The sequence below is a fragment of the Salmo salar genome, chromosome ssa05, assembly GCF_905237065.1.
Source record: "Salmo salar chromosome ssa05, Ssal_v3.1, whole genome shotgun sequence".
Lineage (NCBI taxonomy): Eukaryota > Metazoa > Chordata > Actinopteri > Salmoniformes > Salmonidae > Salmo > Salmo salar.
The window spans coordinates 92,578,720-92,597,420 of NC_059446.1; the positions used below are offsets into that span (position 1 = coordinate 92,578,720).

At 44.4% G+C, this 18,701-nt stretch overlaps 1 protein-coding gene across 4 annotated transcripts; it reads left to right on the forward strand.

The window, feature by feature from the left end:
- Positions 1 to 1,423: 1,423 nt before the first annotated feature.
- nse2 (E3 SUMO-protein ligase NSE2) lies at positions 1,424 to 13,384 on the forward strand. 4 transcript variants are annotated; one of them, XM_045717699.1, is made up of 7 exons: positions 1,424 to 1,471; positions 3,152 to 3,291; positions 4,258 to 4,370; positions 7,284 to 7,437; positions 7,596 to 7,690; positions 11,402 to 11,508; positions 13,036 to 13,384. In XM_045717699.1, exons 2-7 carry the CDS (start codon positions 3,177 to 3,179, stop codon positions 13,124 to 13,126), a joined length of 675 nt encoding a protein of 224 aa, XP_045573655.1. In that variant the 5' UTR covers positions 1,424 to 1,471; positions 3,152 to 3,176; the 3' UTR covers positions 13,127 to 13,384.
- Positions 13,385 to 18,701: the final 5,317 nt, after the last annotated feature.

Consider the following 18,701-nt stretch of genomic DNA (forward strand, 5'->3'; position numbering starts at 1 on the left):
GTTTCAAATTTGGGGAAATGACACTCTAATTGTTTTATATTTTTGACATTTTGTCAGGAAATGCAGCTCTGTCTCAGGTTCTGCTGTTGTGCAGTGGTTGCACAGCCTTTCCTCTACAGGGAGCCAGGTTTTCCTGTGTCTACCCTTCTCAATGGCAAGGCTGTGCTCACTGAGCCTGTACTTTGTCAAGGTTCTCTCTCTCTCTGCTTCTCTCTCTCTCTCTCTGCTTCTCTCTCTCTCTCTCTGCTTCTCTCTCACTCTCTGCTTCTCTCTCTCTGCTTCTCTCTCTCTCTCTCTGCTTCTCTCTCTCTCTCTGCTTCTCTCTCTCCTCCGACAGAGAGCTTACACTAAGTCCAGGCTGATAGCAATGAACCTGCTGCTACACATTCTGTGACATGGCTGATTGCTAACCATGGTGCAGCGGTGTGTAGAGAAAGAGTGGGAGGGCTTGCCTGACACTTTCTGGATATCACTGCACCCCTTAATTCCAGCAACATTGATGAATATTGCTCTTTATTGTTATGAATCATTTTAGAATGTGCATCATGTATGGAGTTTGCGCTCTCTTTCTTTAAATCAATCCATTGCCAGCCACATCACAGCAAAATGTATGTTATATTTAGATACATTCTGGGGTGGCAGGTAACCTAGTGGTTAGAGCGTTGGGCCAGTAACCGAAAGGTCAGCTCGGGGATTCGATCCAGCAACAAGGTAAAAATCTGTCGTTCTGCCCCTGAACAAGGCAGTTAACCCACTGTTCCCCGGTAGGCCGTCATTGTAAATAAGAATTTGTTCGTAACTGACTTGCCTAGTTAAATAAAGGTTAAATAAATAAATAAATATATAATAATAAAAAATCGAATGCAACAGTAACGACACATTATGTATAGATATACCATTTCTAGAAGTTATATTCCTCATTTTAACGATACATTATGTATAGATATACAATTTCTAGAAGTTATATTCCTCATCATTATGTATAGATATAGCATTTCTAGAAGTTATATCCCTCATCTTAATGATACATTATGTATAGATATACCATTTCTAGAAGTCATATTCCTCATCTTAATTACACATTATGTATAGATATACAATTTCTAGAAGTTATATTCCTCATCTTAATGACACATTATGAGTTGAGAATTGGAAGGATGGCCTTGAGATTAGATCACATCGGTTAATGTAGCCCATCACAGGCCCCTGAGCCTGTCCAGGGGGGTATTTTGGAGTGGACTGTGATTGAATAAGTATAATTAATAAATATATCTGGTTTTTTTAGTTGACGTTTTTTATTTTGTATGATATCGTTTTCCCCGCTTTCCTGAAACGTTTTTGTCTGTTTGTTTGTTATTCAGTACCCCGTCCAGCTGGTGGCGGTAATGCACCATTAACATTAGATGCCAACCGCCGTTAAACCCCGTCGAAGAAGAAGAAGGTCAGCCCGACTCAAGAGAAACCGGAAAAGGTAGCAACAACAAACTTTTTCCCGGTAATTTTATGCAGCTACTGTAGGGAGCTAAAGTTGTTTAGCGTTTTCTCTTATTTAGGCACCAACACATTAAAGAACACTTCTACAACTAGTTTATCCCATCCCAGTGGGGAAAGTCGTGAGGTTAGCAAGCTATTTATTGGCATGCTTGCTTAGCCATAGTTAGTGATTTTAACGTAACGTTAGCCGGCTAGCCAGATATCAACATACATAGCTAGTCAGTGCACTTGTTGGTGATACGTGGATTCAACTTGAAGGTAGCTACAGATAACTTGTTTTGTGACCGTATGCAGGTTATTATTACAACCTTGCTCTAACGTTAACTCAACTAATCAAGGTCTCGATGAGCAACTGAATCAGGTGTTTTTTGAGTAGGGCTGGAACAAAAACCTGCACACCAGTTCTCCTGGGGTTAGGGTTTGACATCCTGGCATCTGCTCCAATATACCGAGGGTGGCTTGATCCATTATAATTAGGACCCTGTGTTTTGGTTAATCATGTTGATTCATTATAACTAGGTCCCTGTGTTTTGGTTGTTTCATTATAACTAGGTCCCTGTGTTTTGGTTGATCCATTATAACTAGGTCCCTGTGTTTTGGTTGATCATGTTGATTCATTATAACTAGGACCCTGTGTTTTGGTTGTTTCATTATAACTAGGACCCTGTGTTTTGGTTGTTTCATTATAACTAGGTCCCTGTGTTTTGGTTGTTTCATTATAACTAGGTCCCTGTGTTTTGGTTAATTCATTATAACTAGGTCCCTGTGTTTTGGTTAATCATGTTGATCCATTATAACTAGGACCCTGTGTTTTGGTTGATCATGTTGATTCATTATAACTAGGACCCTGTGTTTTGGTTAATCATGTTGATCCATTATAACTAGGACCCTGTGTTTTGGTTGATTCATTATAACTAGGTCCCTGTGTTTTGGTTAATCATGTTGATTCATTATAACCAGGTCCCTGTGTTTTGGTTGATTCATTATAACTAGGTCCCTGTGTTTTGGTTAATCATGTTGATTCATTATAACCAGGTCCCTGTGTTTTGGTTGATTCATTATAACTAGGTCCCTGTGTTTTGGTTAATCATGTTGATTCATTATAACTAGGACCCTGTGTTTTGGTTAATTCATTATAACTAGGTCCCTGTGTTTTGGTTAATCATGTTGATTCATTATAACTAGTTCCCTGTGTTTTGGTTAATCATGTTGATTCATTATAACCAGTTCCCTGTGTTTTGGTTAATCATGTTGATTCATTATAACTAGTTCCCTGTGTTTTGGTTAATCATGTTGATTCATTATAACTAGGACCCTGTGTTTTGGTTAATCATGTTGATTCATTATAACTAGTTCCCTGTGTTTTGGTTAATCATGTTGATTCATTATAACCAGGTCCCTGTGTTTTGGTTAATCATGTCACATGACCTGGAATTTAACATTTTTTTATTTCAAGCCTTTTATAGAAATTTGAATTAGAACAAAAATGAAAGCAGTTATCTGAGGATGTTGTTGGACCATCTGACATGAAAAGAAAGAAGACCGTTTGATGAAAAATCTTTTAAATAAAAGGTTAAAACCCATGTCATGTGACAAAACACGATTAACCAAAAACACAGGGCCCTAATATTATAACAACTTGCATGTCTTGTTTCAGATACTTTCATGTTTTAGATGTCAACATGTCCTTGAGTACAGTCCACTCCACACTGTCTAGTCTGAAAACATGCCAGACAGATATTGGAACAGGGATGGACATTGTGACAGACGTTGCTCTGGACGTGGCAGAAACAGCAGGTAAGTTAATAGCAATTTTCTATCAGAGAGACACTTTACTGTGCTGATAATATCTTTGTCGAATCCTTCTCACTGGACAGGCTCTTTGTGTATCTAGTCAATGGGACTGGCTGACTGGCTGGCTGAGACTGACTGACGTAACTAGGAAGTGGAACGGTACACACAAGGATGTAACTAGGAAGTGGAACGGTACACACAAGGATGTAACTAGGAAGTGGAACGCTACACACAAGGATGTAACTAGGAAGTGGAACGGTACACACAAGGATGTAACTAGGAAGTGGAACGGTACACACAAGGATGTAACTAGGAAGTGGAACGGTACACACAAGGATGTAACTAGGAAGTGGAACGGTACACACAAGGATGTAACTAGGAAGTGGAACGGTACACACAAGGATGTAACTTCAGGATTTTGGGAACTGGTCAGCCGTGCAAGTATATTGATATTTTTACTAATCCAGGTCAAAAATCTGTGTCATGTGGTATTTGAAAATATTAAATCTCGCTAGCCAGCGGGCTAGTCGGATGCATTTTCTACTAGCTCGGTCTGAAAAGCACTAGCCAGCGGGCTAGTCGGATGCATTTTCTACTAGCTCGGTCTGAAAAGCACTAGCCAGCGGGCTAGTCGGATGCATTTTCTACTAGCTCGGTCTGAAAAGCACTAGCCAGCGGGCTAGTTGGATGCATTTTCTACTAGCTCGGTCTGAGAAGCACTAGCCAGCAGGATACCTTAATTTTCATCCCTGTGTACACAGCTGTCAATCTCCCATACAATTGTCCAGTTCAAGTACTTTAACAATAATTGAGTTGTGAGTATAGCATTCCAGTTTGGGGTTTTCTAATTTCTACAAAGAACAGAGAAGACGGAGAGCTATGGCATTCTATCATTTGGAAGCTTGTGTCCCCATAACCAACAGTATACAAGATATGAATTATTTTGTATTATTATTATTATTGTTCCAGGAAGTGAGAATGATGCAGTCCTGAAGAAGCTGGAGTTGATGATGCTGGAGTGTGCCAAACTGGACCAGGAGATCAACTGCTTCGTCGATGTGGTGAACTGTGTCACTGCGGAGGTGAGGTGGTGAACTGTGTCACTGCAGAGGTGAGGTGGTGAACTGTGTCACTGCGGAGGTGAGGTGGTGAACTGTGTCACTGCGGAGGTGAGGTGGTGAACTGTGTCACTGCAGAGGTGAGGTGGTGAACTGTGTCACTGCGGAGGTGAGGTGGTGAACTGTGTCACTGCGGAGGTGAGGTGGTGAACTGTGTCACTGCGGAGGTGAACTGTGTCACTGCGGAGGTGAACTGTGTCACTGCGGAGGTGAGGTGGTGAACTGTGTCACTGCGGAGGTGAGGTGGTGAACTGTGTCACTGCGGAGGTGAGGTGGTGAACTGTGTCACTGCGGAGGTGAGGTGGTGAACTGTGTCACTGCGGAGGTGAGGTGGTGAACTGTGTCACTGCGGAGGTGAGGTGGTGAACTGTGTCACTGCGGAGGTGAGGTGGTGAACTGTGTCACTGCGGAGGTGAGGTGGTGAACTGTGTCACTGCGGAGGTGAGGTGGTGAACTGTGAGGTGGTGAACTGTGTCACTGCGGAGGTGAGGTGGTGAACTGTGTCACTGCAGAGGTCGAAGTTGTCCTTCATCGTGACCGATTTCTCCCATCGGATGGATTCTGGAGATGTCGTTTTGGAGATCAGTGTGTAGTCTACTGTAGCTGTTGGATAAGTACATCAAATCCTCTACGTTATCACTCAGAATGTCACTTTCCAGTGATACTAGTCCTGTAATGGTGTTATTAAACTAAACCAGACATCTAACTAGTCCTGTAATGGTGTTATTAAACTAAACCAGACATCTAACTAGTCCTGTAATGGTGTTATTAAACTAAACCAGACATCTAACTAGTCCTGTAATGGTGTTATTAAACTAAACCAGACATCTAACTAGTCCTGTAATGGTGTTATTAAACTAAACCAGACATCTAACTAGTCCTGTAATGGTGTTATTAAACTAAACCAGACATCTAACTAGTCCTGTAATGGTGTTATTAAACTAAACCAGACATCTAACTAGTCCTGTAATGGTGTTATTAAACTAAACCAGACATCTAACTAGTCCTGTAATGGTGTTATTAAACTAAACCAGACATCTAACTAGTCCTGTAATGGTGTTATTAAACTAAACCAGACATCTAACTAGTCCTGTAATGGTGTTATTATACTAAACCAGACATCTAACTAGTCCTGTAATGGTGTTATTAAACTAAACCAGACATCTAACTAGTCCTGTAATGGTGTTATTAAACTAAACCAGACATCTAACTAGTCCTGTAATGGTGTTATTAAACTAAACCAGACATCTAACTAGTCCTGTAATGGTGTTATTAAACTAAACCAGACATCTAACTAGTCCTGTAATGGTGTTATTAAACTAAACCAGACATCTAACTAGTCCTGTAATGGTGTTATTAAACTAAACCAGACATCTAACTAAACCAGACATCTAACTAGTCCTGTAATGGTGTTATTATACTAAACCAGACATCTAACTAGTCCTGTAATGGTGTTATTATACTAAACCAGACAAGCCCATAGAACAATGTAGTAATAAATACATTTCTTTAAAAAATGTCATTGCATAATACCTGTTAGCAAAGGTGTCAGCTAGAGATGCCGTGCAGGAGCATGCTGGGATTTGTAGTTTTGCATGTCTACTTTGATGCTAATTAGCATTTTCAAATCTGAGACTAAATAGAGCCAAATATATTGATAAAAGTCACCTTGTCCTAGAGAGATTTACACGGTTATCAAAACGTCACGCCGGGGTAAACCTACACCAAACACAGCCCTTATTTTAAATGTTTCTAAAACTCCCTATGGGGAAAAATGTATGGTGGGAAAACGATTGGAACCATTTCCCTGTTTGAACGCTAGGTTTTCTGGGTATTATGACACCTCCACGGTGGAGCTCTATAACACCCAGGTCGAATTCCTTTGGCACCAAACGTATCAGAGCCGTCTGAAACAGGGAGGGACTAACTGATCATGTCCAATGTGAAACTCTTAGTTTTAATTTCCATTGCTAAGCTTTTTGCTACGCTGTGCACTAATGAATATGACCCTGATTCAACTAATCAACAGCTTGATGATTATATGCTGATTGGCTCCTGTCCACCAGCTGAGGAACCAGGAGGTTAGGGTTAACTCACCTGTCTGCCCCCTGCACCTGTCTGCTGCCCCCAGAGCACCTGTCTGCTGCCCCCAGAGCACCTGTCTGCTGCCCCCAGAGCACCTGTCTGCTGCCCCCAGAGCACCTGTCTGCTGCCCCCAGCAGCACCTGTCTGCTGCCCCCAGAGCACCTGTCTGCTGCCCCCAGCAGCACCTGTCTGCTGCCCCCAGAGCACCTGTCTGCTGCCCCCAGAGCACCTGTCTGCTGCCCCCAGCAGCACCTGTCTGCTGCCCCCAGCAGCACCTGTCTGCTGCCCCCAGCAGCACCTGTCTGCTGCCCCCAGAGCACCTGTCTGCTGCCCCCAGCAGCACCTGTCTGCTGCCCCCAGCTGCCCCCAGAGCACCTGTCTGCTGCCCCCAGAGCACCTGTCTGCTGCCCCCAGAGCACCTGTCTGCTGCCCCCAGCTGCCCCCAGCAGCACCTGTCTGCTGCCCCCAGCAGCACCTGTCTGTAGCCCCCAGCAGCACCTGTCTGCTGCCCCCAGAGCACCTGTCTGCTGCCCCCAGCAGCACCTGTCTGCTGCCCCCAGCAGCACCTGTCTGCTGCCCCCAGCAGCACCTGTCTGCTGCCCCCAGCAGCACCTGTCTGCTGCCCCCAGCTGCCCCCAGCAGCACCTGTCTGCTGCCCCCAGCAGCACCTGTCTGCTGCCCCCAGCAGCACCTGTCTGCTGCCCCCAGCAGCACCTGTCTGCTGCCCCCAGCAGCACCTGTCTGCTGCCCCCAGCAGCACCTGTCTGATGATACCTGTCTCCTGTTCTCCAGGTGAGGAACCAGGAGCCCGAGGCCATGTTCAGACTGAAGTCTCTGGTGAAGGACAAGTTCACTGAGAGACACAGCAGACTGTCTGAGGGAGAGATACAGAACCACGGCAAGATGGTCAGCTTTAAGGAGAACGTCACAAACGCACTCAAAACGGGTGAGGCACACACACACACACACACACACACACACACACACACACACACACACACACACACACACACACACACAAGTTGTATGTAGACTAGAGACTAGCAGCATGTCCCACATGGTGACTGGTAAACCTGTCTTGTGTGTATGTTCTGTCTCCATCAGTGAACCCCGACGCAGCAGAGAATATGGAGGAGGAGCTGGATGAGGACATTGCTGTGACGCAGAGTGAGGTTAACTTCACCTGTCCCCTCACTCAGGTTGGTCTCTACTCCTCCTGTCAGTAGGTAACCTGTCCCCTCACTCAGGTTGGTCTCTACTCCTCCTGTCAGTAGGTAACCTGTCCCCTCACTCAGGTTGGTCTCTCCTCCTCCTGTCAGTAGGTAACCTGTCCCCTCACTCAGGTTGGTCTCTACTCCTCCTGTCAGTAGGTAACCTGTCCCCTCACTCAGGTTGGTCTCTACTCCTCCTGTCAGTAGGTAACCTGTCCCCTCACTCAGGTTGGTCTCTACTCCTCCTGTCGGTAGGTAACCTGTCCCCTCACTCAGGTTGGTCTCTCCTCCTCCTGTCGGTAGGTAACCTGTCCCCTCACTCAGGTTGGTCTCTACTCCTCCTGTCAGTAGGTAACCTGTCCCCTCACTCAGGTTGGTCTCTACTCCTCCTGTCAGTAGGTAACCTGTCCCCTCACTCAGGTTGGTCTCTACTCCTCCTGTCAGTAGGTAACCTGTCCCCTCACTCAGGTTGGTCTCTACTCCTCCTGTCAGTAGGTAACCTGTCCCCTCACTCAGGTTGGTCTCTCTCCTCCTGTCAGTAGGTAACCTGTCCCCTCACTCAGGTTGGTCTCTCTCCTCCTGTCAGTATCTAACCTGTCCCCTCACTCAGGTTGGTCTCTCCTCCTGTCAGTAGGTAACCTGTCCCCTCACTCAGGTTGGTCTCTCCTCCTCCTGTCAGTAGGTAACCTGTCCCCTCACTCAGGTTGGTCTCTACTCCTCCTGTCAGTAGGTAACCTGTCCCCTCACTCAGGTTGGTCTCTCCTCCTCCTGTCAGTAGGTAACCTGTCCCCTCACTCAGGTTGGTCTCTACTCCTCCTGTCAGTAGGTAACCTGTCCCCTCACTCAGGTTGGTCTCTACTCCTCCTGTCAGTAGGTAACCTGTCCCCTCACTCAGGTTGGTCTCTCCTCCTGTCAGTAGGTAACCTGTCCCCTCACTCAGGTTGGTCTCTCCTCCTCCTGTCAGTAGGTAACCTGTCCCCTCACTCAGGTTGGTCTCTCCTCCTCCTGTCAGTAGGTAACCTGTCCCCTCACTCAGGTTGGTCTCTACTCCTCCTGTCAGTTGGTAACCTGTCCCCTCACTCAGGTTGGTCTCTACTCCTCCTGTCAGTAGGTAACCTGTCCCCTCACTCAGGTTGGTCTCTCCTCCTGTCAGTAGGTAACCTGTCCCCTCACTCAGGTTGGTCTCTACTCCTCCTGTCAGTAGGTAACCTGTCCCCTCACTCAGGTTGGTCTCTACTCCTCCTGTCAGTAGGTAACCTGTCCCCTCACTCAGGTTGGTCTCTACTCCTCCTGTCAGTAGGTAACCTGTCCCCTCACTCAGGTTGGTCTCTCCTCCTCCTGTCAGTAGGTAACCTGTCCCCTCACTCAGGTTGGTCTCTACTCCTCCTGTCAGTAGGTAACCTGTCCCCTCACTCAGGTTGGTCTCTACTCCTCCTGTCAGTAGGTAACCTGTCCCCTCACTCAGGTTGGTCTCTACTCCTCCTGTCAGTAGGTAACCTGTCCCCTCACTCAGGTTGGTCTCTACTCCTCCTGTCAGTAGGTAACCTGTCCCCTCACTCAGGTTGGTCTCTCCTCCTCCTGTCAGTAGGTAACCTGTCCCCTCACTCAGGTTGGTCTCTACTCCTCCTGTCAGTAGGTAACCTGTCCCCTCACTCAGGTTGGTCTCTCCTCCTCCTGTCAGTAGGTAACCTGTCCCCTCACTCAGGTTGGTCTCTACTCCTCCTGTCAGTAGGTAACCTGTCCCCTCACTCAGGTTGGTCTCTACTCCTCCTGTCAGTAGGTAACCTGTCCCCTCACTCAGGTTGGTCTCTACTCCTCCTGTCAGTAGGTAACCTGTCCCCTCACTCAGGTTGGTCTCTACTCCTCCTGTCAGTAGGTAACCTGTCCCCTCACTCAGGTTGGTCTCTACTCCTCCTGTCAGTAGGTAACCTGTCCCCTCACTCAGGTTGGTCTCTACTCCTCCTGTCAGTAGGTAACCTGTCCCCTCACTCAGGTTGGTCTCTACTCCTCCTGTCAGTAGGTAACCTGTCCCCTCACTCAGGTTGGTCTCTACTCCTCCTGTCAGTAGGTAACCTGTCCCCTCACTCAGGTTGGTCTCTACTCCTCCTGTCAGTAGGTAACCTGTCCCCTCACTCAGGTTGGTCTCTACTCCTCCTGTCAGTAGGTAACCTGTCCCCTCACTCAGGTTGGTCTCTACTCCTCCTGTCAGTAGGTAACCTGTCCCCTCACTCAGGTTGGTCTCTACTCCTCCTGTCAGTAGGTAACCTGTCCCCTCACTCAGGTTGGTCTCTACTCCTCCTGTCAGTAGCTAACCTGTCCCCTCACTCAGGTTGGTCTCTCTCCTCCTGTCAGTAGGTAACCTGTCCCCTCACTCAGGTTGGTCTCTCCTCCTCCTGTCAGTAGGTAACCTGTCCCCTCACTCAGGTTGGTCTCTACTCCTCCTGTCAGTAGGTAACCTGTCCCCTCACTCAGGTTGGTCTCTACTCCTCCTGTCAGTAGGTAACCTGTCCCCTCACTCAGGTTGGTCTCTACTCCTCCTGTCAGTAGGTAACCTGTCCCCTCACTCAGGTTGGTCTCTACTCCTCCTGTCAGTAGGTAACCTGTCCCCTCACTCAGGTTGGTCTCTACTCCTCCTGTCAGTAGGTAACCTGTCCCCTCACTCAGGTTGGTCTCTACTCCTCCTGTCAGTAGGTAACCTGTCCCCTCACTCAGGTTGGTCTCTACTCCTCCTGTCAGTAGGTAACCTGTCCCCTCACTCAGGTTGGTCTCTACTCCTCCTGTCAGTAGGTAACCTGTCCCCTCACTCAGGTTGGTCTCTACTCCTCCTGTCAGTAGGTAACCTGTCCCCTCACTCAGGTTGGTCTCTCTCCTCCTGTCAGTAGGTAACCTGTCCCCTCACTCAGGTTGGTCTCTACTCCTCTTGTCAGTAGGTAACCTGTCCCCTCACTCAGGTTGGTCTCTACTCCTCTTGTCAGTAGGTAACCTGTCCCCTCACTCAGGTTGGTCTCTACTCCTCTTGTCAGTAGGTAACCTGTCCCCTCACTCAGGTTGGTCTCTACTCCTCCTGTCAGTAGGTAACCTGTCCCCTCACTCAGGTTGGTCTCTACTCCTCCTGTCAGTAGGTAACCTGTCCCCTCACTCAGGTTGGTCTCTCTCCTCCTGTCAGTATCTAACCTGTCCCCTCACTCAGGTTGGTCTCTCTCCTCCTGTCAGTATCTAACCTGTCCCCTCACTCAGGTTGGTCTCTCCTCCTGTCAGTAGGTAACCTGTCCCCTCACTCAGGTTGGTCTCTCTCCTCCTGTCAGTAGGTAACCTGTCCCCTCACTCAGGTTGGTCTCTCCTCCTCCTGTCAGTAGGTAACCTGTCCCCTCACTCAGGTTGGTCTCTACTCCTCCTGTCAGTAGGTAACCTGTCCCCTCACTCAGGTTGGTCTCTACTCCTCCTGTCAGTAGGTAACCTGTCCCCTCACTCAGGTTGGTCTCTACTCCTCCTGTCAGTGTTGTTACTATGTAGGTCTTGACTTGTCATCTGACAACCTCCATTTCACTTGAATGTGGTTGTTGTCTTGTGTTTTCCCATTTCACTAATTCATAATGAGTATGTTTGGTATTTCTTTACCACTGTAAACTAAACTGCCCGGCAACAGGACCATAAAGCGTTCCAGTCTGGTTTTGTCCATTTTGTTGTGTGTCCCTGCAGGTGGAGATGGTGAACCCAATGAAGAACAAGAAGTGTAACCACCACTACGACCGGGACGCCATTATGGGGATGATCAAGGCCAGGCAAAACCAGAAGAAGAAGCTACGGTGAGACGTGACGCTCCTATTGGCTGGTTTAGTCATTTCATTTACACTACATCTGTTGTCTTGAGTCTGTCCTGCCCCTGTTGCTATAGCACCTTGTCAATCAGGATGTGATGTCGTCTCTCTGTCCTGCCCCTGTTGCTATAGCACCTTGTCAATCAGGATGTGATGTCGTCTCTCTGTCCTGCCCCTGTTGCTATAGCACCTTGTCAATCAGGATGTGATGTCGTCTCTCTGTCCTGCCCCTGTTGCTATAGCACCTTGTCAATCAGGATGTGATGTCGTCTCTCCGTCCTACCCCTGTTGCTATAGCACCTTGTCAATCAGGATGTGATGTCGTCTCTCTGTCCTGCCCCTGTTGCTATAGCACCTTGTCAATCAGGATGTGATGTCGTCTCTCTGTCCTGCCCCTGTTGCTATAGCACCTTGTCAATCAGGATGTGATGTCATCTCTCTGTCCTCTCACCTTGTTTTACCCCTGTTGCTATAGCACCTTGTCAATCAGGATGTGATGTCATCTCTCTGTCCTACCCCTGTTGCTATAGCACCTTGTCAATCAGGATGTGATGTCATCTCTCTGTCCTCTCACCTTGTTTTACCCCTGTTGCTATAGCACCTTGTCAATCAGGATGTGATGTCATCTCTCTGTCCTGCCCCTGTTGCTATAGCACCTTGTCAATCAGGATGTGATGTCATCTCTCTGTTTCTCACCTTGTTTTACCCCTGTTGCTATAGCACCTTGTCAATCAGGATGTGATGTCATATCTCTGTTTCTCACCTTGTTTTACCCCTGTTGCTATAGCACCTTGTCATTCAGGATGTGATGTCATCTCTCTGTCCTCTCACCTTGTTTTACCCCTGTTGCTATAGCACCTTGTCATTCAGGATGTGATGTCATCTCTCTGTCCTCTCACCTTGTTTTACCCCTGTTGCTATAGCACCTTGTCAATCAGGATGTGATGTCATCTCTCTGTCCTCTCTACCTTGTTTTACCCCTGTTGCTATAGCACCTTGTCAATCAGGATGTGATGTCATCTCTCTGTCCTCTCTACCTTGTTTTACCCCTGTTGCTATAGCACCTTGTCAATCAGGATGTGATGTCATCTCTCTGTCCTCTCTACCTTGTTTTACCCCTGTTGCTATAGCACCTTGTCAATCAGGATGTGATGTCATCTCTCTGTCCTCTCACCTTGTTTTACCCCTGTTGCTATAGCACCTTGTCATTCAGGATGTGATGTCGTCTCTCTGTCCTCTCACCTTGTTTTACCCCTGTTGCTATAGCACCTTGTCAATCAGGATGTGATGTCGTCTCTCCGTCCTACCCCTGTTGCTATAGCACCTTGTCATTCAGGATGTGATGTCATCTCTCTGTCCTCTCACCTTGTTTTACCCCTGTTGCTATAGCACCTTGTCAATCAGGATGTGATGTCATCTCTCTGTCCTCTCTACCTTGTTTTACACTTAAAACAACTGTTGCAGTAAAACATCAGATTGATTGATTAGCATAATATGGCTTTCTCCGTCCCACAGCTGTCCGGTGGTTGGCTGTGGCAACACGGACGTGAAGCAGGGAGACCTGATCTTAGATCAGATTATGAAGAGACAGATACAGAAGAGGTAGACTACCAAGGCATCATTCTGGGATACGCCAACTCATCAATCCTGACAATAATAATTTGACTTTTGAATTAATTGAGGAAAAAAACATGACTTGTTGTTGTTGTTGTGACCAAATGTTATCTTGCTGCTGTGTCTGATCGTATTTGTTCATCACAGAATTGTGGTATTCTGAAGTTTTCTGTAACAAAAACCTCTCTTTATTTATACTTAAGGGATTCATCTGTTTCAGTCAGTTAAATAAAGGTTTTGATACAATTTACCTATTAATGAAGTTATTGGATGCACTTCAGAGAACAGTGGGGGCGGCAGGCAGGTAACCTAGCGGTTAGAGGGGGGAGGCAGGTAGCCTAGCGGTTAGAGGGGGGAGGCAGGTAGCCTAGTGGTTAGAGTGTTGGACTAGTAACCGAAAGGTTGCTGGATCGAATCCCCCGAGCTGACAAGGTAAAAATCTGTCGTTCTGCCCCTGAACAAGGCAGTTAACCCACTGTTCCCCGGTAGGCCGTCATTGTAAATAAAAATTTGTTCTTAACTGACTTGCCTGGTTAAATAAAAATAATATCCTATGCCTTTGGTGTTGAGAATCTGCAGTTACTGTAATGGACCATTGGGGGGCAGTGTCGTCCCTGGAGTACACCACAAAGAGATCAGGAGAGGTGACCCAGGTCATGAAGAGAGAAGCCAGATAATCAGCCTAGTTATTCTGAGAGAGTTGGGCTAAATGAATCAGATAATGGGGTTTTTTCTTAATACTTACAAACGACAGAAAGATCATGTCTGTAACACAAAAAGTGAAAAGATTATTGAATCAAGGATGTGGAAATGATCAAATATCTAGTTTCAGTTTCATCCTAAAAGTAGACCATTTCATTGTGTGAAATCTGTGAATCAATTCAGTTGAGTGATTTATATCTGTCTCCTCTCCTGCCTCTCCTGCCTCTACCCCTGCCTCTCCTCTCCCGCCTCTACCCCTGCCTCTCCTGCCTCTCCTCTCCTGCCTCTGCCTCTCCTCTCCTGCCTCCTCTCCTGCCTCTGTGTAAACTGAAGACTCTTTGTTCACAGGACAGAAACAAACAGAGTGCTGAGATGGAACTAGGTGAAGCTAATCTTTTAATAATCTTACGTCAGGTTTTTTAATAAGATTTCAGATGCAGCTTGCTTATTGTTTCCCCCCCTGATCTATGGCTGCCTTCCAAATTGCACCCTATTCCTTGTGTAGTGCACTACTATTGACCAGGGCCCATGGGGTGTCGTTTGGGATGTAGCTTTTAAAGGGAATGGGGTGCGGTTTGGGACGTAGCCTCTTAAAGGTTAGGGAATGCCGTACTAACCATTTGCAGACAGAAATGAGAGCGGAGAAATGATTTACAGACAAACGATACAACATTTTTTTAGTCTTTTATTCAGATTAAATCTGGGTCCGTTTTGTAATTAAAATTAAAATTATCTGCTCGTTTTCAATGTAGTTACATCACAGTTAATTTCACAGCAGTTTAGTTTTTGTAGGCAAACCAATGAACACTCGCCATTAGTGCCGGCCTGTCCAATCTCTTAGGGCTGGGTTTGACTGTGCTCCATCCACTCCACTCTGGTTGTCCCAAATGGCAGCCCATTCCCTTGAACTGCTTTGGAATTATTGGGGAAACAAATAGCTACTTTGGCGGCGATTTTTTTTTTTTTAACTATTTGAATACAGATTTCAGGAAGTGACTACTTCTTAAAACTATTTGAATACAGATTTCAGGAAGTGACTACTTCTTAAAACTATTTGAATACAGATTTCAGGAAGTGACTACTTCTTAAAACTATTTGAATACAGATTTCGGGAAGTGACTACTTCTTAAAACTATTTGAATACAGATTTCAGGGAAGTGACTACTTCTTAAAACTATTTGAATACAGATTTCAGGAAGTGACTACTTTTTTAAAACTATTTGAATACAGATTTCAGGAAGTGACAACTTTTTAAAACTATTTGAATACAGATTTCAGGAAGTGACTACTTTTTTAAACTATTTAAATACAGATTTCAGGAAGTGACTTATTTTCTGAAACTATTGGATTGGCTGCTTTCAATCTCTGACAGTCATATTTGATCTACACAATACATTTATATCTGAACATTTTGTTCAATGTCCATTTTCCTGACTGCCCATTGCCCCATGTGTAGATAATCAAGTCAAACCAATTATATATTTTTTACAGATAAGTATGAATAGGTTATGACTCGGCTATAGTCTGACTCTTTCAACATGCCCCTGAAAAGGGTCGAAAGCTGCACTTTTATAATGATACCTGAAAATACTGCAGAGCAATTCAAAGCCATTTTGTAAACATTATAAACATCAAGTTGGATGCTTAGTAAAACCAACGTGGAACCTCTTTGTCCATCTGAGGGTTAAGTGTTCTTATTTCAAAACACACTATACCATCTTTAAAGGAATATTTCAGGAGTTTATCTACTGACCCAGAGTCAGATGAACTCGTAGATTCCATCTTTAAAGGAATACTTCAGGATTGTATCTACTGACCCAGAGTCAGATGAACTCATGGATTCCATCTTTAATGTCTCTGTGTTCAGTATGGAAGGAAGTTGGGGGGTAGTTTAGTGAGACAATGCTAACTAGCATTAGCACAATGACTGGAAGTGTATGGGTATTAGCAGGTTCCCATAGACTTCTAGTCATTGCGCTAACGCTAGTTAGCAACCTCCTTCAAACTGCACGCAGAGACATAAAAATTGTTTCCACAAGTTCATCTGATTCTGGGGAAGTAGATAAAGGACCTCGTTGCCAAAATCCTGAAGTTTCCCTTTAAAAGGGACAGTTTACTAGGAACACAAACTAACAGGTAAACTACCTCGGCTGTAGTTGATTTAAAGACGATAGTTTTTAGGGATATTTAGTTTTCTTACTGTCCGCGTTCTCGATAACACTTAATAACACATTAAACTGTTCTGGTGCCTGTGTTATACAATTACTTTTTTTGGAGCAGCATATTGTTACATAATATTTTGGTAATTACATTTTAATTGCATAGCAATGAGCTGAGAGGTTGTTTTCTTCTTCTTCCTACTACTGTACAGGAGGAATAAGTGACTTCCTTATTCCACTTTATGTCATGGCTCCATTATGATGTCATTATAAAGACATTTCCAACGTCCTCTTTAACAACAATGATGCCACTGTCATAATCACGGAGTTACTACACTTGTATAAGAACCAGATGTCGTGTGTTATTGCTCACTCATTGTAAATATATATATTTATATATTTGTTAGACCACTTTTTTTACAGTTTTAAAATGACTATGTTGATTCTATGTCCCTCATGTATTTAATTCTAGGTTTTCTGGTATATTAATATCTGGCGAGCGCTCCAGTGTGTTTAAAATTATCATATAATTAGACCTAATTCAAACTAACTGTTGTCGTTTTTCGGGTTCTTCATCAAATATTTGTTATTATTTAAATTTGTTAAAATAACTTCCATGTTATTTATATTGTATTTCTTTATTTAATGTTTAATCCCCTGTCCCCGCAGGAGGCCTTTTTGCCTTTTGGTAGGTCGTCAATGTAAATAACATTTTGTTCTTAACTGACTTGTCTAGTTGAATAAAGGATCATTAAATAAAATATGTATTCAAATATATTCAACTATTGTTTGGTTTTCCTAAAGGTATTCCAAATAAATTCAAATCGTTTTTCTGAGACCTGTATTCGAATAATTGCATTTTAGTTTAAACTGTATGTAAACTATATTTGACTACCTTGAGTATTTGAAAAGTTCTTATTACAAAATGCAACTATTTTCTGCCCGATCTGGTGTACTACTTTGACTAGTGTCCATGCCCTATGAACCCTGGTCAAATTAGTACGCTTGTAGGGAATTAGCTGCCATTTGGGACGCTAAACCTGCTCAGGCTAAAAAGCATGCAATGGAAAGTAGATAAGACTGTAGATACTGTACCTGGAACAGAACAGGTCCTGGAATCCTGTTTTAAAACCTGTTTTTTTAAGACAACAATAACTCTCAGCTCAGAGGTAGGTTTTTAGGGTGTTGTTCAGACAAAATCAACTTATAATAAAAGTTTACCTCGGCTGGTAATCACGACAGTTTGATGTACCGCAAAGGAAATAAAGTGATGACGTTCATTGACGATTGTTGCAAATTATGGGGAATAACCAATCGCTATAAGAGTGAATGTGGGACTGCCAATGGTAAAACCTTTCATATAATTTTCGCCTGACACGATCGCTTTGCACACTCTTAATTTTTGACTAATATATTGCCATTTCTTTTAACCAATACTGATGGTTGTTAAAAGCGGAATTTTGACAATATTACCGTTATATCAATACACTCGCGTTACTCCCGTTCAACAACTATAAATCGCTTTTTGCGCAGTCGGCAAAAGGGAAAAGGGGGGGACACAGAGTCAGTTGCACAACTGAAATCATTCAACCGAAATGTGTTTTCCGCATTTAACACAACCCCTCTGAATCAGACATCTAGTCACTTTCCGATAATGTTGATTACAGGTCTATGCATACAGGCATACAGGTCTATACATGCAGGTCTATACAGGTCTATACATACAGGTCTATACATACAGGTCTATACATACAGGTCTATACGTACAGGTCTACACATACAGGTCTACGCATACAGGTCTACGCATACAGGTCTACGCATACAGGTCTATACATACAGGTCTACGCATACAGGTCTACGCATACAGGTCTACACATACAGGTCTACACATACAGGTCTATACATACAGGTCTATACATACAGGTCTATGCATACAGGTCTATGCATACAGGTCTATACATACAGGTCTATACATACAGATCTGTACATACAGGTCTGTACATACAGGTCTATACATACAGGTCTATGCATACAGGTCTGTGCATACAGGTCTATGCATACAGGTCTATACATACAGGTCTATACATACAGGTCTATACATACAGGTCTATACAGGTCTATACATACAGGTCTATACAGGTCTATACATACAGGTCTATGCATACAGGTCTATACATACAGGTCTATACATACAGGCATACAGGTCTATACATACAGGTCTGTAGATACAGGTCTATACATAAAGGTCTATACATACAGGTCTATACATACAGGTCTATACATACAGGTCTATGCATACAGGTCTATGCATACAGGTCTATGCATACAGGTCTATACATACAGGTCTATGCATACAGGTCTATGCATACAGGTCTATACAGGTCTATACATACAGGTCTATGCATACAGGTCTATACATACAGGTCTATGCATACAGGTCTATGCATACAGGTCTATACATACAGGTCTATGCATACAGGTCTATACATACAGGTCTATACATACAGGTCTGTACATACAGGTCTATACATACAGGTCTATACATACAGGTCTATACATACAGGTCTATACATACAGGCATACAGGTCTATACATACAGGTCTATACATACAGGTCTATGCATACAGGTCTATGCATACAGGTCTATGCATACAGGCATACAGGTCTATACATACAGGCATACAGGTCTATACATACAGGTCTATA